At 36.5% G+C, this 21,658-nt stretch overlaps 1 protein-coding gene across 1 annotated transcript in view; it reads left to right on the top strand.

Annotated features, from left to right (window-relative positions):
- bmp6 (bone morphogenetic protein 6) overlaps nt 1-21,658 on the top strand; it is a 95,068-nt gene that overhangs the window by 50,999 nt on the left and 22,411 nt on the right. Inside the window, exons 3-4 of the mRNA XM_056450551.1 lie at nt 10,721-10,869; nt 13,310-13,504. Of these exons, the coding sequence (XP_056306526.1) occupies nt 10,721-10,869; nt 13,310-13,504 (344 nt within the window). The remainder of the gene's footprint in view (nt 1-10,720; nt 10,870-13,309; nt 13,505-21,658) is intronic.

Here is a 21,658-nt window from a genome sequence, read left to right as displayed (position 1 = left end):
TATAAATATATTTATATTTATTATTTGTCATACAGTTTTGTCCTTTAATACAAGCAGAAAGATATATGAACTGTACCTTTAAAAACTCAAGTACATGCACAGAACAACACGAGCATTCATAGCAAATAAAAGTAAATATCCGTTTTCTGAGCGTTGTCGAGCTAGTTCACAATCCTATGATTGGTCACGCGCTCATCAGAAAGGGCTGCAATCGGCTCTAACGCTCTGTCGCTGTTCATCGATCAGTGACGCAGCGGCAATCACAACTGATCCATGATAAAAAACTCACTCTGCAGACACACACTCATGTCTGGATCCGCAACTATCGCTGTAACAGCCGAGAGGAGAGGAAAATTTACCTCACGACAGCAGGTCAAAGGTCCACAGTGAGAGAGAAAGAGATAGAAATAAGGGTTTACTATCATTTTCTCCCTATAGCAGTGAAATAGTGTATCCTGGTTCTGCTGTAACTTCAGTGAAAGACTGTCCAGCAAACTCACACGCAGTGAATTGTGCAGAGTTTCTGCGTTTTTAAGTAGTTGGAGTGTTTTAATTACTCACGCTCGCCTCCCTCGCCATAGTAAGCTACCACAGTGTTGACCTTATTCTTCAATGCGGAAGTGCGCTCGTTTTTGCGATTGTTTTAGAACTTCCGATTCAGCTGCCTATGGGAGAAATGACTAGGAATAATAAACAACAGAAAATGGTCACTATTTACTCTACAAACAAGTGTTTGCATGACTATACAGACAAAGTAGAATAATATAATAAGACAATAGCAGTTTGCAACACCAAGAAGCAAAACGAGCTGTTTTTAACGTCTAAAAATTAATGGAAGTGAATGAGACCGGAAGTCTCAAGCCACCAGAAGTCTCAAATGGCCACGGCCACTCGTACGCAGAGAATAAGGTGAATAGCGCATATGAGATAAATGATGTCAGTATGTAATTACCGGTTATGATCTATTACTGAACCGTTACTGAATTGTCCGTGTCTGCATCGTGGTGCACCGAAGAAACAATTAGTTTTGACACCCTTACTTTCCGTGCAACATGCTGAATTTGTCATTACAAATTCTCAGTAAAGGTTTTAATACTCTGACAAAACATTTTACACAGTGTAATAAATATTTCATAATATTTAATGAGATTTTAATGGCTAATTCAGTTTGTACAACTGTAGTTGAGGTCAAGAAAAATATTAATGATGCTGTTATAAAATTCATCACAATTACATCATGGTTCATCATGGTTATGACGGATTTATGACAAATTATGTTGTTGTTATGACAAAGATAAAGAAAGGTCATGATGTATTGGGTTATGTCATAACAAAGAAAGTTCAATCAATGTCTTATTTTCAGTTAAAAATCACATAACTGAGCAAATGACACTTAATGAAAGGTAATTTATATACATGACACATGTCATGTTATGATTGCAAATGGTTCATGACAGACTTATGAACACCCCATTCACGAAAAGTGTGAGCAAATGTACTAACACATTTTTACAATTAAAATTAAAACAATCTGTATAAAAACATTTTGATTTATTTGACAATTTTGTTTGGTGCCATAAGTGCAACATTGGCTCATTCTGAAAAGATACCCCTATATACATTTATGGAGACCGCGAATTATGTAGCCAGAAGTACTGCATTTCCTATTTAAAACAAACGCTATGGGGCGGTATAATGCTGATCCTTTTCGCGCTTACAAGCTGATCGCTTACCTCCATATGGACAGCTTTTCCACTGTTACCAGTTTGTCCAGTAGCTCGCCATGTATGTTGGCGAACTTAAGATGCAAAGAGGAGTTGACCACAATTACGGGGTTCGAGTCTGGTGAAGAACAGTTCTTGATACCGGGCAAGACATAACAGAAGCCATAAAATAAACAAGTAAATAACAGGGTGAGAATGTGGTAAAATCTGAAAACATGGTAAAAATCAGATGAGGGCTTTTCTTTTTTTGGATTGCTTTTTTTGGGATTTTTTTTTTAAACTGTCGGTTGGGTTTAGGGAAGTGGTTGGGCAGGTAAATCGGTTTAGTGAAGGACAACGGTGGGTCAGTTGATCGGTCGGTCAGTCAGTCAGTCGACAGTGGCCTCTAGTGGATTTACGTGAGAACAGCATGGCAATCTCGAGAGAAATTTGCGATCTCAAAAAGCATACACAGCAGCCTCTGGTGGAAACGCGGAAACAAAAACTGCAAAAAAAGTAGCTCCTGGGAGGTACTTGGCGCTCTTCAGAAATGTATATAGCCAACACAGGCTCATTGTGAAAACTTAGCCCTGCGGATATTTCTGGAGACAGCAAATTACTTAGGCGGAGGTACGTATGGCTGCATTTCATTTTTTTTAAACGAACACTGGGGGGCGGTGTGACGCTGTTCCATTTCGCGTTTACCAGCTGACCAACCGCTTACCTCCGTATGGACGACATTCCGGCTGCAACCAGTTTGTCCCGTTAGCGCGCCACGTACGTTGGCGGATTTGACATGCAGAGAGGAGTTGACCACGAAGACGGGAGGTCGAGTCCGGTGAAGAGCGGTTCCATAAAGCAGGTAAGACAAAAACAGAATCCAAAATATAAAACTAACAAGTGAATAGCAGGGTAAGGATGTGGTAAAATCTGAGAACGTGGTAAAAAAAAAAAAAAAAAAAAAAACAGACGAGGGCTTTTATTTTTTGGATTGCTTTTGAAACGTGTTGGTTGGGTTTAGGGAAGTGGGTGGGCGAGTCAGTTGGTAAAATTGGTTCGGTTTAGGGAAGGGGGATGGTGGGTCAGCTGATCGTTCGCTCAGTCAGTCAGAAAGTCTGTCAAAAAGTGAGTCGACAGCGGCCTCTGGTGGGTTTACGCGAGAACAGCAGGCGTGAATGGCACTCGCAAGGGAAATTTGAGATCTCAAAAAGCATACACAACGACCTCTGGCGGATTCGCGAAAACAAAAACTGCAGAAAAACGTGCCGGCGGGACGTATTTCGCAGTCTCCAGAAACGTCCGTGGAGGTACGTTTTCAGAATGAGCCTGGGTTGTATATAGAGGTACATTTCCGAAATGAACCTGGATTGCATACTGTAAGTGGGACAACAATGACCAACTTTAAATAAATATTGCACCAAATAAATTGCAGTTGAATGTATTGAGCTGCAATGCAGATATTTATTATGGAACCTTTATTATCTACAGTACACGAAAATATATTTAAATCTAAATACTATCAAAATATTTATTTGTTGGCACTCATGGATGGTTTTCTAGCTGAGTAATAGACTGCGTTTTAAATTTGAGCACAGTCATCTCTCACTGAACACAGCTAAGGTTGTCTACCATGTACTTTATGTAGACTAAGGCTTGACCACAATGCACAACTGAAATAGCTTTAGTTTGGCGTCTAAAAAAGAACCCACCAACACACGTCAAACATTGACTTTGTGGGTGGCGGGAGGGATATCTCCTTGAGAAAGGCGGATGGCGTGACCGGTAAAGTGTCGAAAACACACTAACACCAACGATGTGCCACTTTGAAACTAGACATCTTTTTAAAAATAAAACAAGCACTAAACTTTTGTATCAAAACAAAGGCTTGAGCCAAAAATCTCCGACTACATGTTTCTCTCCAAATAGTTTCTAATGTTTATCACGAAATGTTCATTTGGTGTACATCCTGAGTTGAACAATGGGTACACTGTTTTTCCACAAACCTGCAGTGGGAGTCCTTTATTTTTAGCTGTATCTTGAGATTATGTATCGCCAGTTATTGTATCACTGTACAAAAAAAGTTTACCTTGATTCAAATTACAGCATGCTTTGTGGCATTTGCCAGCATGCCACTTTCTGTCTGTAAATCCCAAATGCTCTGTGGCTTGCGAAATGTATTTGCTTACAAACAGATTAATTTGCAAACTTGTCAAGTTCTAGCAGCATAATTACTGTGTTTATGGTTTGGGATCTTTAAAAAAACACATCGGTTGAGGGGGAATGCGGTATGGCTAAGCTAAGCAGATGCGCAAGATGGCTGAGAGAAACTTCTGAAGTGTGTAAGCCTTTAATCCATGAAGCAAAAAATAACTTGGTTATGGAGGAGGTGCTGAGGGGCTGTATATCTGGCTGAATTTAGCCCTTGCGGCAAGACAGTTGAACCTAAAGGAAGTCAACAAGCTTCACTTGGCCTTAAACATGTAGAAACAATAGCATGTAAGAGGATTTTTGATTTCCAACAGTGTACACATTCATTGTTTTCTCTGATCATCTATGGCCATGTAAGCACGATAAAGATTCAGGAGTAACAACCATATTTAAATACGAGCTAAAAAAGTCATTCTTTGTTTTTATGGAATCAACTTTTCTTCCAACCTGCAACATAGTAAGGCAAAATGTAATGAGGAAAACCCTTTCATCTTTGAGATATGTGTAACTCCATCAAATGAGCATTGCATTGTATCACATCCATTGTTAAAATGTGATGATTATATGGAATCCTGGCAATACATGCAACACAATCATACAATCCAGTACTAGAAACGGATGAGCAGGAGCAGCCATTTGAGTCTTTTTGGCCTGAGTTTTCCGGTCTCATTTACTTCCATTCATTTTTAGATGTTAAAAACAGCATGTTATGCTGCTTGATGTTGCAAACTTATATTTTCTTATTATGTTATTCTGCTTTGTCTGTATAGTCATGAACATATTTGTTTGTTGAGCAAGTAGTTTGACTGTTTTCTGCCTTTTTTTATTCTCAGTCATTTTTCCCATAGTCACCTGAATCAAAGTTCTAAATCTATCACAAAAACAAGTGACTTCCACATTTTAGAATAAGGTCAATAGCGCATGATGTCTTTGGATTGTGGGGGAAACCGGAGCACCCGGAGGAAACCCACACGAACATGGGGAGAACATGCAAACTCCACACAGAAATGCCAACTGGTTCAGCCAGGACTTCAACCATCGACCTTCTTTATTTTAAATAATTTTTTTAGGGGTTTTTCACCTTTATTGATAGGACAGTGAAGATTTACAGACAGGAAAGTGTGGTGAGCAGAGATAGGGGAAGGATCGGCAAAGGACCTCAAGCCGGGAATCGAACTTGGGTCGCCGTGAGCACCTGGGTGGCATGTGTCGACGCACTAACCACTAGGCTATCTGCGCCAACACCAGCAGTCTTATTACCTTGAGGTGACAATGCTAACTACTGAGCCACCGCACCACCAGATAAAATTCATGCATTCATTTTCCTTCGGCTTAGTCCCTTTATTCATCAGTGGTCACCACAACAGAACTTATCCAGCATATGTTTTACACAGCGGATTCTCTTCCAGCTGCTACCTAGTATACTGGGAAACACCCATACACATTCGTTCACACACATACACTACTGACAATTTAGTTTGTTCAATTCACCTATAGCTCATGACTTTGGACTGTGGGAGAAACTGAGCAGCCGGAGGAAACCCACATGAACACGGGGAGAACATGCAAACTCCACACAGAAATGCCAACTAGTCCAGCCAGGACTTCAACCAGCGACCTTCTTTTTTTTTTTTTTATAATTATTTTTTTAGGAGTTTTTCACCTTTATTGATAGGACAGTGAAGATTTACAGACAGGAAAGTGTGGTGAACAGAGATAGGGGAAGGATCAGCAAAGGACCTCAAGCCGGGAATCGAACTCGAATCAAACCGCGAGCACCTGGGTGGCATGTGTCGACGCACTAACCACTAGGCTATCTGCGCCAACACCAGTGACCTTCTTACCATGAGGTGACAATGCTAACTACTGAGCCACCGCACCACCAGATAAAATTCATTCATTCATTTATTCATCAGGGGTCGCCACAACAGAACTTATCCAGCATATGTTTTACACAGCGGATGCTCCAGCTGCAACCTAGTATATTGGGAAACACCCATACACATTCGTTCACATACATACACTACGGCCAATTTAGTTTATTCAATTCACCTATAGCTCATGACTTTGGACTGTGGGGGAAACCGGAGCACCCGGAGGAAACCCTTGCGAACACGGGGAGAACATGCAAACTCCACACAGAAATGCCAACTGGCCCAGTCGAGGTGACAGTGCTAACCACTAAGCCAACCTGACACCAGATAAAATGTTGTTTAGAATTGTTTCTAACTACTGAACTAAAGCACAGCTAAAGTAACTAAATGTTTACAGTACTTTAGTGAATGTATTGCAGAAACATGTCCATTCACAAACAATTATGTACTGTAATTACATACAAATGTTTAGTTCTTTCAGTTTTCAGTTGTCTGGTGAGTGTTTGCTTTCACAGCGATTTTCATTCACAATGACTTTCATTCATGCATGCTTTCTAATTACACCACTGCCTAATTTAATTATAGAACTCGCAATCGCACAATTCAAAACCCAACACTGCATCTTTAACATATATTTAGAAACCTGACAGTAAAAATATACAAACGTGCAAAAAAGTCTGAGGCTTTTCACCAAAAAAAGGTTGGTTATTATTACAGTATATTTGGTCTGTAGTATGCAAGTGTGAAATATTAATTTACATTTCCAAATATTACTTTTGTCATTAATTGTAATGTGAGATTATTGTATGCACAAGTAGTGTGAGAACAGCCAGTGCTCCACACAGAGAGAACTGATCCGATCATCATCCAGTCCGTCATGAAGAAACAGAACAAACTGAGACAAACTAAATCCAGAAGAATTTTTGTAAAACCTCTAAGATGTTTCAAATAAACCTACCTGCACAGCTACAACCTGCGAAACTTGACGCATGACCTTGCGTTTCCGGTCTGACGCATTCGCGTGCGTATGAATGGAAGTCTACGGGAACGCGAATGTGTCAGACCGGAAAAGCAAGGTCATGCATCAAGTTTCACATGTCGCTGCGGTGCAAAGTTCAAGCTTGGTGAACTCTGACCTGCAAAATCGCATCACTTGACTGCGTGAGACCAATCGAGGATCAAAACATGACCTCTCTGGACAGAAATTTAAAACATGGAGCAATCATTTGCTTTTTTTAATGAGTAATCGTCTTGTTTAATCTCGCCCCTTTTCGCAGTGCCGTACGACAGAATTTCGCACACACAAAGCCCAGTGTGACCGCAGCTTGACTCAGCAGCAGAGTTAAAGTTAATGAGACGATGATGGGGTTAATTAAGTGTTGATTGAGCACTGATAATGAACACCTGCTGTTAATATGCTGAAACACAGAAGAGAAACACAAAACTACAACTGACTTCAAACTGCAGCAGCAGCAGCTTCGCTCATTGCTTACCTGTTTGACTTTATTTCTGTTATTATGTTCACAAAAGTCCTTATGAGATTTATTGAGGTTTAACTGTTTTAGTTATTTATCTTTTACAAAAAAAACAACAAAAGAAAATGTTTTACCTCCCTTTGACTCAATTTCTAATGTTGATTTTTCTTTGCTTGATATGACAAGTATAAAGAGAGCAAATATGATCAGATTGACTGATCCTGTATTGATTCTTACTCTTGATAAGAGATTATGCAAATTATGTTTAAATGATGCTTTATAATTTAATAAAAAACAATCAGGGTTTTTCAAGAGAATGAACCTAGGCTGTGAGTTTTATACATTTTTAAACACATTGAGCATCTGAATCACTTTAGAGATCCCAAAAGTGGTTAGCGATCATTTTTATTTAAATTTTTTTTGATGCAGTGTATGCTAAGAGAATCATACAACATTCATTCATAGTCCCCAGCATGCACTGCAGGAAAAAAATAGTTGAGAAGCATACGCTTATTCTTTATGTTTGTGTGCTTTGAGTCTTTCAGATGTTCAATGTGTTTTATGATCTGATAAAAGTATTGCTGAGTTCCATTTTATTGATACAGTGCTACTTTTGTGATAAAAACATTATTCAAACTTAACAGGTCAAAATCAGTTTTACTGATATGACCAGTCACTAAATCACCACAGAATTAATTATCCAGAGCACAATTGCTCTCTTTATACAATATTTGCCACAAAACATTATTTGACAAACAAAAAGAAACTAACATTAAAACTCAAGTAAAGCAACTACTGTTCTCCTCAATGGTGTAAGCTTAAAACACAAAAAGTGTTGTTTTTTTATTGTTGTTGTAACAAATTACTTTCTTAATAATATCAGTATATGGAATTTTGTAGAGTGTGGCAGAAATAAGGCCAAACAGGTTGTTAATAAGTAAAGTTGCTGTTTGTGGAGTTGCTTAATGGTCCTGTGCTGAGATTTTGAGAGATTTAATGTGTTTTATTTTGGTTTATTTCATCTACGGCTGTTACTGAAGTCAGTTGTGATTTTATGTTTCTCTTCTCTGTTTCTGCTTATTAACAGCAGGCGTTCATCATCAGTGCTCAATCAACACTTATTTAATCGTATCAGTAGCTATGTTTCCATCCACCTATTTTTATGCGCATTTTGCATACGCGCATAAAAAACCGGTTGATGGAAACGCCATGATGCGCATACATTTTGAAACTTATGCGCAAAACTGAGTTGGACAAACTTTTTATTTGATACAAAAAGATGCGCATAAACTACAATGGAAACACTTTTACCGCACAAATTTCAGTATGCGCATTAAAAAAGGTCATGTGATGTTGTTATACGAGATCATGTGATGATGAAAATGTGCATAAATGGAGAAACCAGCAGGCTGAACACATTATAAACACATCTGAAATGTTGTTTTGGTCATTCTAAAACACCGTACCATTTAAGCATTAGTGTTATTATATTATTAATGACCTCCAGAATCAAGAGCGTCTATGCTCTGTATCTGACACCTTCAAATGCCACCGCGCATTCACTGCGTGTCAGGATTGCCTTCTGAGGCGCAGTCATTTATTAGATGAATAAAAGATTGACGCAGCTTCTCCTACCGCAGTAAATTCCATTTTTACTGTTGATATTTGGCGCCAGTTAATCAGGAAGTGACGATTTTGTTCGCTTAAACTTGTTGGATGGAAACTCTGGTTTATTCGCACGTCTTTAATGCGATAATCCAGTTTTGTGCATAAAGTTCATTCACATTTTTGGATTGAAACATAGCTATTGTCTCATTAACTTGAAAGCTGCGGTTACACTAGAGTTTGAGCATGCGAAATTCTGTCGTATGGCGCTGCGAAAAGGGGCGGGATTAAACAAGATGATTAGACATAAAAAAGCAAGCGATTGCTCCATGTTTCTGTCCAGAGAGTTCATGTTTTGATCCTCGATTGGACTCATGCAGTCAAATGATGCGATTTCGCAGGTCAGAGTTCACCAAGCTTGATCTTTCACGCATTCGCATGTGTATGTATGGTAGTCTATGGGGAGAAAAGTCCAGTGTGACCACAGCTTAACTCTGCTGCTGAGTAACTTTTGCTCAATTTAGAGGGGGACAAACTACTCTCTGAACTGAGTAAATTTTACTCTGAGGATTTAGCTGTGCACTAGTGGCCAAAGAATTGTGCACAGTACTGTATTTAAACAAGTTGTGCTTTCCAAAGGAGAAAAGAAAAACCTTGTGAATTCTAAGAACATTTGTCTAAAGCTGACACATTTAAGCATGTACACAGAATAAATAATACTTGTATTACTGCGCCGTTAAATTTGGCTAAAACATTTTTGATCAAAATCTGATCTGCATTTTTAAACTGCCAATTGTATTTATTTGTGAAAGCCCAGAGTATATCAAGTTCTGTTTTCACGCCAATCCATCAGTACCTCATGAAAAATCCACAACTGTGGAGTAATGACTTCTCTGTTTGTGTATGTTGTAATCGGTGGTTGTTTTCATGTACATCTGGCCTCCTTGGAAAACCCTCCCAAGCCATATGTGAAGACAGTCCTGTATGCATGCAATGGCAGTGTGAAGCTTTTGGCCCTATAGCTCCATGTTAACAACAGCAGTCAAAGACAGCGGCAATAAATGCGATTTATGTAACCCCGAAAAATCCTGACACCTCCGACTTTATTATTCCAGTTAATTTAATGTGTCTATAAGAAGCTTTACAGTGGGGCTTTTAGAGTCGGCAGCTCCCCTGTGGTCTCATTCGTACCCCGTCCCAGGTGAGGCCGTGTGACTTGTGGCACTAAACAGAATGAGTCAGCATAAGTACGATGCGTTCCTGTCGAATGTGACGTGTGAACCACCGGAGGGAAGAAACTCATATGGAGCTCCTTAGAGTGCAAGTCTAATTAATGAGCAATAACCAGGGGCTGCAGGGACATTCCCAGAACACCTGTGTGTCCGACAGCTTTGATGTGACCCAGCCAATGCTTATTACCATGCATAGTGTGTAATTATCATAATGGGACAGACTTCCCTGTAAGGTTATTGCCATCAGATTTCTGCCTCAGCTCTCAACTCAGCAGCTTGAAGCTCATTTGAGTTTGACAAACCATTATTTTTTCATCTGTTGGGACAACATGAAGGAATTAAGTTAACTTATTAGTTTTTACGAATCAAATTTAAGTGGATTGAACATAAAACAATTAAGCTGTCCCAAAAAAAAATCAAGAATTGAGTTGATTCAGCCTATTTTAAATAAGTAATATGAACAAACATTGTGTTTTTAGTGTATTTAGATGTTTTTCTCACTATTAATTGCATTCATTTATATTATAGTTGTAGTAAAAAGGAATGCAATGCACTAGGGTCATGGGTAGTTGAGTATTTGTGTTTTTTAACATTTCATGATCTTCAGACTTACTTGTTTTCAGGGCTCCCGACCTGTTTCTGCTGGAATCTCGCAGGTTGTGGGGAGCTGAGCAGGGTTGGCTGGAGTTTGACATTACAGCTACTAGTAATCTCTGGGTGATGAGTCCGCATCATAACCTGGGTCTACAGATCAGTGTGGAGACCAGCAGTGGTAAGATGAGTTCAACTTGGTACATACACTCACATATACAGTATACAGAAAGACATGCTGGATGGACGGATGGATGGATGGATGGATGGATGGATGGATAGATGGCTTGTTTTCAGAAATAATCAATAATCTTTTTCCTTAAAGGGCACCTATGGTAACAAATCTACTTTTCAAGCTGTTTGGACAGACATATGTGCATGTATGGTGTATAGACCGTCATGTTGGGGTGATATAAGCACACCCAGTGCTTTTTTTTCAATTTAACAACATAAAAAACGGTGGACCAATTGAAGCGGTTTTCAGATCGACCGCAACTTTAGGTAGGAGTGCGGTCCCCCCGCCCCCCAATATTGATTGACAGGTGCGTCATCATATCCTCAGTTTGTTGATTCACGTCCGCCATTTTCTGACAAGTCGAAGCGATATCACTAAAGGAACACCCTAGCTCTATTTTTAGATGCAAGGCTCATTGGGCTCAACACAAGATCAATATTCTCCACATTATCGCTCTAATCGGAATTATTGGTTGTATCTTTTGGTAGGTTTGCAAACATGTGTACTTCTCATTGAGTCTACCTTATACTTCAGCCGATTGCATTTCTCGCGATCAAAAAAGCTCCCTGTGATCTTAACTAGGTGCTGCTGTACCTGACGCTGTGCCGTGTGTTTTAGAATTCTAAACATAGGTTTCTATCAGGGTACACACAACGGCGCAACGATTCGGGACATGTTCTTTGGCTTCGAGCGGCGCATCCGTGCCTCAGTCAAAGTTAATTCAGTGTGCATGGTTATTAGTCTCGGTGTACAAGCTGGGTACTTAAAACTAGCACACAGTTGGCTGTAAAACTATACAAAGACACATATGATTTTGTACTCTCTGCTTGGTCTGTGTCCGAGTCGTATATGTATGACTGATTGCTGATCCTCTCACTCCTGCTCCTTCTCTCAGTCTGCCCAAACACAGAGCGGGTGAGCTCATGGCTCCGCCCCCTTGTTACGTTGGCCGGGAAGCCAAAACTAATCTACACATTATAATTAAAAAAATCTGAATTGTGTTTTGAACTGAACCTAAACTGGCACACTCAGAAGAACCATAATATTAATATTACATCATAAAAAAGAGGTAAACTATGTGCCCTTTAAAGTAAGCTAAATTAACTCCCAGTGGGGTAAGTAAAATAATCTTGTTTTCATTTTGAAATAAGATTATTTTTCTTGTCCCACTGTTAGGTTTTTGAACTTGTTTTAAGGAAATAAAACAAGTTCACATTGCGGCGCAATAAGGCGCAATACGTGTTTGGCGCAATGTGTTGCTATTTTCAAACCAGCGCGACCCTAATTTTCACATTTTGCGTCATGTTGTTTAAGTAGTAAATCCATTTGTGCCGCTTTGTGGACTCATGGGTGTGCCGGTCTAGAAAAGAGGTGTGTTAAGGCGCATTGTTGGCGAGTTGCTATTTTGAGGAACTGAAATAGACTGCACAATTGACCAGCTGAAAGCAGGTCTAAAGTCCAGCGCAGAGTGCGTTAGTTACTAAACGTACACACAGGATGTACAGCAGTACATAAATATCTTTACAAATGAAAAAGAATTAAAGGATTAAAATATTACAAAAATATTCTATTATGTGCATATTTATATTTGTTTTTATCAAAAACAAGCTTAGATTTGTCCATCTGTCAGCTTTTGGACCATATGGGGCATAGGACGTGTGTTTGGATATAACTCAGTTTTTTTGACCACACTTCGTTATTATTGTTCATTTATTTGTTTGCTGGAAATCAGAACTGAATTTAGAAATAGTTTTGAAACAAATCTTTGCACTTAACAAACTAAATTAAATATGTAGGCTAATAAATGTCTTCAGCGGAGTGCGTTCAACGCCGTTTCCTTATCCACGAGAGAAAGAGAAAGTAAAGAGGCCGAATGGAGGAGGCTCATTCTTTATTCTCACACTGCAGATGGTCTGTTTAACTGTTTTCTCGCTAGTGAAGCGATCAGTTTTTCCACCTACAAAGTCCACCATGTAAATACTGTAGCAAATGTGGCATGGCAACTGCCTCTGACTCTTAAACGCAACTGACTCTTAAAGGGAATGGTTGATGAGACTCTGATTGGTTTGTTCTCAAAACACACCCAGAACTCATTAAGAGAATAAGCTCAACCCCGTTACACTATGCACTGTGGTGCAAACCGTATTTTTCCGTCCTTAAAATAGCAAAAGTTGATTCAGATGTGCCCTTAATGCTTTTTGCACCATGCGCTCTAGACTTAGATTGTTAAAATAGATGTGCCTAGATTGTTTAAATAGAGTCCAGTTTTCTGTCTGAGTATTACAAAGTCTTCATTGTCTATGATGCCTGATATGCTACTTACAGACATTGTTGCATCTAAAAATGAATAGCTCATTTGTAGTTCAGTACTTTCTTCTTTTTAAAGGACGGAGCATCAGTCCAAAGGATGCGGGGTTAGTAGGACGTGATGGCGCTCTGGAGAGGCAGCCTTTCATGGTGGCCTTTTTCAAAGTAAGCGAAGTCCGTATCAGAACTTCCCGGTCTACAGGCAAACAACGCCAGCGGAACCGCAATCGCTCCAGTAGTCCACAGGAGGCATCAAAGGGACCAGCTCATACAGGTTAGCCATTCATATTCTCATCTTGTGAACTAAGTATGGTGGCCAAGAGAGCTCAACGTGCTACAACTTAAAATGATAGTTCATCCAAAAATGAAAATTTCCTGTTAATTTACTCACACACAGGCCATCCTGCATGTATGTACGTGACTTTTTTCTTCAGTAGAACATTAAGATGTTTGCTGTATCTGTGGTCCTACATGTAATGGAAATAAATGGTGATAGGTTTTTTTAGATTAAAAATAAACATACAAATGAGTCTCCTGATGACAGACTGAGGTCTTGTGATGCGAAACAATTGTTCCGTGTAAGCAATTGAACATTATTTACAATATAATTAACATATTTTCTATGGTATTATAGACTGTAAATATACCCTGGATTTATGATGTTTGTGTTTAAGATTATAAGGTTCTATCTGACATTTTTGTTAAAATTGAGTTATTCACATATTCTTAATAAATGACAACTTATTTACATTATGCAATGTTTTTTTATAAGTTGTTTACATTTTAAGACTTTTTATTTAAAAAATAAAAAAGGTTTTATCTACAAAGTATATATATATATATATATATATATGTATAAATTATTGTCTTTATATCACCCCAATATGACTGTGGACACACTATACCTACACAAAGTTCTGTCCAAACAGCTTAAAAAAAAGGATTTTCATCATAGGTGCCTTTTAATGTTCTTCTAAAGAAAAAAAGTCACCTACAACTTGGATGAACTGTTGGTGAATAAATTAACATGATTAATGCACTGTTTTAGAAACATTTTAAACTTGTAAAACTCATTCTTGATCACATCTGATGATGATTGATGATCACAGAGCGCTGAACAGAGCTTTTAATCCCAGTTGCTTTGAACTTGATGAATAAACAGTTGGTGAATAAATTAACATGATATTTTCATTTTTTGATAAATTATCCTTTTAAGAAAAAATATGCAAACAACAACAAAAAAAACATCAGGAAATTAAGAAAACCACACGCTGCAAATCCTCACAGCGCCAACACAAATAGAAAATCAGCTACAAATACTCTCAACACGTGCACATTTTAATCTAGAAAAACAAAACTGCACTGCAAAACTATCTGCACTTGATTGCTGTTATCATGTTGTATTGTCCATCCCTTCAATACCTTATAAATATTCTTATTTGCACTTTCTTTGAACTTCGTTTTAGCAATTAATGAAGCATTGCAAATATATTTTCCTTAACCTTGAAATGATATCTTGTATAATATCATTTCACAGTTAATCAGCAGTTCATATAGGCAAACAATATGTGAAAGACAAAGTAATAGTGTAATCGGGGTGTTAAAAATAAACTAAAAACTCACCTTCATCTCATCTACAACTTCATTGATCGATAGTCACTGCCTAATAAGCCAATCCCAGCTGGGTCTGTTGCTTATTTCACTTCTTGCCCTTCCATTGTGGTCCATGCTAATTGCATGTGTTGTGAGGATTTGCTGAACATTTTCTATTTTTGTTTGCATTGTGAGGATTTGCAACACATGTGAACATGCTTTCTTAATTTGCTGGTGTTTTTCTATTTGCTTTTGTTTTCTTAAGTTGCAATGCATTGCGGTCTTTCTGCCTCTCTCATTTTTCCCTAAACAAGACAAGATTAATATGCACTTATGGCAGATATTAAACCATCCAGTGTCTTCAAATTTTGATTTTTGATTTTGTTTTGGGAAACGGTGACCCAGGATTGTTTGGGGATGTTTTCATATTTGATGAGTGTTATTGAGTCCAGATTTTTGTATAGCCCATGCATAATGAGAATCTGGATTCAGTTAAGCTTTTTAAGATCTTTTTATGAATTCATTTAGGAAGCAGCACATATGTTATTCTAACATCCCGTGTCTTTCGCTAGCTGTCACTGATGTGAACCTGAGATAAGCTGAATAAATGAATTATATTGAAAACTTTTTAAATACAGGCATGAGACCCTCCACTTTTAGGCACAAATCATACCATATGTGAGTGCAAACGGCTAAGCAAGCTTGATTTTACACATTGTTGCATTGCAAAACAATTCAAGTATGTCTTCTTTCTTTTTCTACCTCCTGTTATCTTAGTTAGATAATTGCAAATATTAACATGCACAGCAGAAAAACGAAACTGCAATTTGCCATCTATGTATGTTATTTACATTTGCAATGATTCTGGTTATGCTCAAAACTCAGATTTAGGGCAGGAAGTAAACACAGAATGGAAGACAGAGGAAAGTCCATACTGTTGTGATTTAGACTGTATTTCAAAAGAGATATAAATAGGAAGTAACCACATATGCTGACGTGATCCTTATATTATGAAGAGGAGCGAGTTATCTACTAAATCTTAATATTTTCCTGCCGTTGAGGCGGTATATCAATAATTTATATTTAATATTTTCCTGCCGTTTCCAGCCGGCAGCTAGCTCTCTGCAACTCTCTCATGGCTGCCCACTGAAGCTAAGCAGGGCTGCACCTGGTCAGTTCCTGGATGGGAGACCACATGGGAAAGCTAGGTTGCTGCCAGAAGTGGTGTTAGTGAGGCCAGCAGGGGGCGCCCAACCTGCGGTCTGTGTGGGTCCTAATGCCCCAGTATAGTGACGGGGACTCTATACTGCTCAGTGAGTGCCATCTTTCGGATGAGAAGTTAAACCGAGGCCCTGACTCTTTGTGGTCATTTAAAATCCCAAGATGTCCTTCGAAAAAGAGTAGGGGTTTAACCCCGGCATCCTGGCCAAAAATCTGCCAACTGGCCTTTGTCCATCATGGCCTCCTAATCATCCCCATATCATAATTGGCTTCATCACTCTGTCTCCTCTCCACCAATCAGCTGGTGTGCGGTCTAGTGCAAAATGGCCACCCTTACATCATCCAGGTGGATGCTGAACACTGGTTGGTGGATGAGGAGATTCCCCCCTATGTGTTAAGCGCTTTGAGTGCCCAGAAAAGCGCTATAGAAATGTAAGGAATTATTATAATTATTAGATATAAACTACTATCTATGAAGAAATACAACCGTAATTTAAAGTAAATACTGTAGTGTTTTTTAACCATAATATATTATGTACCTGAATCAAACAGTGGTGTGTTTCCGAAAACCATCGTTAGCCAACTAAGGTTGCAAGTTCCGACATTACAAACATAATTCATTGATTTGCCGTTTCCCAAATCCATCGTTCCAACAAAAATTCGCAAACTGCGTTGCAAACTTGTATGTTTGCAACTACACCTCTAGAGCTGTAGTTAAGCATAATTCCTGGATGTGTTCTATTCCCAGTTATCCCCCCTAAGCCTGGTTAATTTAGAACATTCTAACATTTAAACTCTGAATTATTATAAAAAAAAAACATTAACGTCATCTTACAAGTAATTTACTTTCAAAGTATTTTTTACTGATCAGTTTGTGCGATCTTCATATTGACAATTGTGCTCCCTTCGTAGTGCACTTTGAAGTCATTTATGGCATTTTCAAAGCAGCCTTGGCTCATGATGAAAGCTGTAGGTCCTATGGAATGTGGAGTCTACACACACACACAGGCACGCACGCACGCACGCACGCACACGCACGCACACACACACACACACAGTAGGATATTTTATTCTTAATAAACAGCCTACTATAAGTTAAAACCATTAACATGAGGATTTATTTATAAGATTAGAATACGTGTTAGATTTTGTAAGTGGTTAGAATAGAATATGGATTATTCTCAGTAATATTTGTAAAGGAAACATAGGCCCTATACTGTATATGCCGTTTACATAAAATAAGTTCATGTTTTTACCTAAACTAATATTGGTAATAATTTCCCAGAAACTACGGTTTTATATATATATAAATATATATATATATATATATATATATATATATATATATATATATATATATATATATATATATATATATATATATATATATATATTACACATATACATCTCTGTATATATATTACACATGTACATCTCTCTCTCTCTCTCTCTCTCTCTCTCTCTCTCTCTCTCTCTCTCTCTCTCTCTCTCTCTCTCTCTATATATATATATATATATATATATATATACATCTCTCTATATATATATTACACATATACATCTCTCTTTATATATATATGTATATATATTACACATATACATCTCTATATATATATATATATATATATATATTACACATATACATCTCTCTCTATATATATATATATTACACATATACATCTCTCTCTCTCTCTCTCTCTCTCTCTCTCTCTATATATATATATATATATATATTACTATAGTATGCTACAGTATTTATATGCAGTTGATAATACAGTAAGTTGTAGCATTCATTAACGAAGGGTTTTAAATAAAATAATATAGAAATAATGAACTTTACTGTTTCAAAAACACACATATATATACACATTTAATAAAACGTTTATTTCAAGCCACATTTTCCTCAGTTTTTCAGTCAGTTTCTTGAGCTTTTCTGATTTTCCCCAAATAAAGTCATTTTAAAAATTCAAATGGCAGATGGGATAATTGTCAGATGATGTTAAATAGTTACCTTTCTAGTATAAAAGGGAACAGTGCAGAGCATCGGTGACCTAATCCAGTTTCTGCTTCTCATTATTGCTGTGGTCTGAAAGCTTAGTGCTAAAACCCACATAATCCAGAACTAATTGTCGATATGAGACCCCAAAACACAAATGACCTTGGGGTGAAACTTTAGCTTTACCAAAACAAGTTCATAAAGTTTCATTCGCATCCATTAGACTTTTAAATTACACTGTAAAAATATCTGTATATTAGCAGGTTCCGTGTTTTGTGGTTCACATGGTGTTTTACGTTTATTCACATTATGAGAGTTTTTTTTTATATCTCTGCTCTGTTAAGTTTTGATGTTGAAAATTCAACACAGCAGATCAACAAAGTGACTTTTATTGGCATTTAAGCAGTTTGAGACAAAATATTGTTATATATAGCAATATAGAGAGAATTAAGTCTGTAAAATAATAGAAAATGTACTCATTACCAGGTTTTTGTACCATACTTTACAACACAAACATAGACAATGTATCACTTCAAACTATTAAAAATGTCAACAAAGTCACTTTCCAAACTGTTCAACATCAAAAGCAAAAAATCGATTACACTTTACAATAACAGTACATGAATAATGATGTATTAATATGTAAACTAAACATTATTATGAAGTAATGGTAAGTTAAGGCATGCGCTAATCATGAACTATTGATATCTCCAACATTATTCACAAGAGTTTATGTGTAAATAATGGCTTAATTACTTGTTAGCACATGTTGTTGTCAATTAATGTATTAATTAACATTTAAGTTCAAGCTAAATGTACCCAACATGAACTCATGAGCTGTTAATGTGTAATTATGTCATGACTTTACTTGGAGGGGCACATTATCATTAACTCATCCTTAACTATTCATGAACTCCAGTGTTTAAATAGTTTAATTTGATGTTGACAGAACCCTTTTCTGTTGTTATTCAGCGTAAACGCACTAGACTGACGTACATAACGAGTTCATGAGTAGTTAAGAATAGGTTATTGATGATGTGCCCCTTCAAGTAAAGTCATGATATAATTATATATTAACATGTCATGGTTATATTAAGCATAAACTAATGTAGTAATTAATACATTAATTACAGAACAAGCATGTGCTAACAATGAACTCATGTACTCATGTTGTAGTTAAAGTTAGCTCATGACTAGCGCATGCATTAACTACATAATAATGTTTAGTTTACATATTAATACATCATTATTCGTGTACTGTTATTGTAAAGCGTTACCGACAGATCAAGATCCCATAATGCACTTCAAAAGCATAAATACATGAAAAACAAAAAGAAACATTACAAAATATGGAAGACTGCTAATTTACGCATATGTTTACAGTGTATGTTTTGCGATTCGGATGCTCTGATGCATATTATTATCATTTATTTTGTCAGGAAGAAATTTTCTCTTTCCATTCATTTAGAATTATTTGCTTTTATAAACAATGAAGCGTTCAGTGTATATTCCTGTCTTCAATAAACTGACATTAACATATATACAATATATCCTGCAGAGAATCATTCACACATGCGTGTCAGACACTGCACTTACACAGTAGTGCTTAAACTCAAAGCTCCTAAACATCGTACACTACAGTACGTGTCTCGTCTAATGAGGAAAATCTGTTTAATTTGTCCTGAAGCACTGGACTTTATGTAACCCAAAACATCAAGCCCTCTCCTTGGCTCGACTTGGGATGTCTGGAGTGTAAATATTTAGATTTGGAGCAGGAAGTTGCGAGGCCGTTGTGACAGCCGTTCCTCTCGTGGCAGCGCTAGGAGTGCATATGCTTCCAATATGAAATCACTCTTGTCAGAGCACTCAAAAGACAGCCTGCATCTTGACCCATATTGAGACACAAGTGCACTGTAGTTTATAGGCTCTCTGATTGCTTATTCCATCGCTAGGAAGTCAATAATGTTGATGGATATTATGTAATGTGTCTATTTATTTGTGTTTGGCAGTATTTATATGGGAATTTATGATAAAGGTGATTGTGTGATATATTGTTTAAATGACTTAAAATGTCATGGATATTATGTAATATTGGTATTTATAAAAAAGTGAAAATATCGTAGTAATGCATGTTGTTCACTAGACAATGTGATTATGTAATTACTGAAACAGTAATGCTGACTGAAACATTATCTGTCTGGAATTATAGTCATAATCTGTCTGAAAGACTGTGGAGCGGGTTTCAGGCGGCCGCTGCAAATCACATTGTATACCAAAGTTGGCGACTCAGGTGGGTCCGACCCGGGTCTGTGAATCAGAATCAAATTGCATCCAGAAAGTGTTCAATATGACATTAAATTAATGGCATTTACTAAACATTTAAATTAAATACATTTAATTTAGTCCTTGATTTAAATTTTAAACTTTAATTTTTAAACCTTTAAATAAAATTCTATTCATTTAGCTTAGTCCCTTTATCAGTGGTCGCCACAGTGGAATGAAACACCTAACTTAACTTAACCTAACTTAACTTAACTTAACTTAACTTAACTTAACTTAACTTAACTTAACTTAACTTAACTTACATTTTGATTTGTTAGTGGCAAATAAACAAAACATACTACTAAAGTTATTAAAACTAAAGCTGTTTTATAATAAAATAAAAACTCTAAATATTAAAAAGTAAGTGAAATTATACAAACACAAAAATTATTAAAACTAAGTAACTAAGTAAAATTTAATAAAATATTCAAACATTCAAATAAAAGGTCAATATCTGAATGCATTCCGAACATGTATTGATATTAATATAAACTTTATCCATAAATACATATTGATTAAAGGGTAGAAAGTTTGTGAATCAAAAACAAATCTTTTTCAGAAACATTTGTAATATGACGACGTGTGGTTGCTGTTCGCTGAAATTTAATGTGATCCAATGTAAATCCAATGTAAAACTTGGTTTTGTAAGAAGGATTGAGAAGTTAATAGTTTGCTGTGGAAAATAAAATAAAAATACAATAGAATAATACATTTAAAATAAAAAATAACTAAAAAATAAATAAAATAAAAATAAAATACAATAAACTAAAATTAAATAAAAATAAAAAAATAAAATAAGACAATAAAAATTAAATTGAATTAAATTAAATTAAATTAAATTAAATTAAATTAAATTAAATTAAATTAAATTAAATTAAATTAAATTAAATTAAATTAAATTAAATTAAATTAAATTAAATAATTCCCCTTTATCAGGGGTCGCCACAGTAGAATAAACCACCTAAATTCAATTAGATTAAATTACATTTTGATTTGTTAGTGGCAAATAAACCAAAAAATACTACTAAAACGATTAAAACTAAGGCTGTTTTATAATAAAATAAAAACTCTAAATATTAAAAAGTAAAATTATACAAACATAAAAATGATTAAAACTAAGTAACTAAGTAAAATTCCACAAATAAAAGGTCAATATCTGAATGCATTCTGTACATGTATTGATATATTAATATAAAATGTATCCATAAATACATATGATTAAAGGGTAGAAAGTTTGTGAATCAAAAACAAATCTTTTTCTGAAACATTTGTAATATGACGACGTGTGGTTGCTGT

The sequence above is a fragment of the Danio aesculapii genome, chromosome 24 (assembly GCF_903798145.1).
Source record: "Danio aesculapii chromosome 24, fDanAes4.1, whole genome shotgun sequence".
In the NCBI taxonomy this organism is placed as follows: domain Eukaryota; kingdom Metazoa; phylum Chordata; class Actinopteri; order Cypriniformes; family Danionidae; genus Danio; species Danio aesculapii.
Note: the sequence above shows the minus strand (reverse complement) of the source record. Positions and strands in the feature narration are given on the sequence as shown.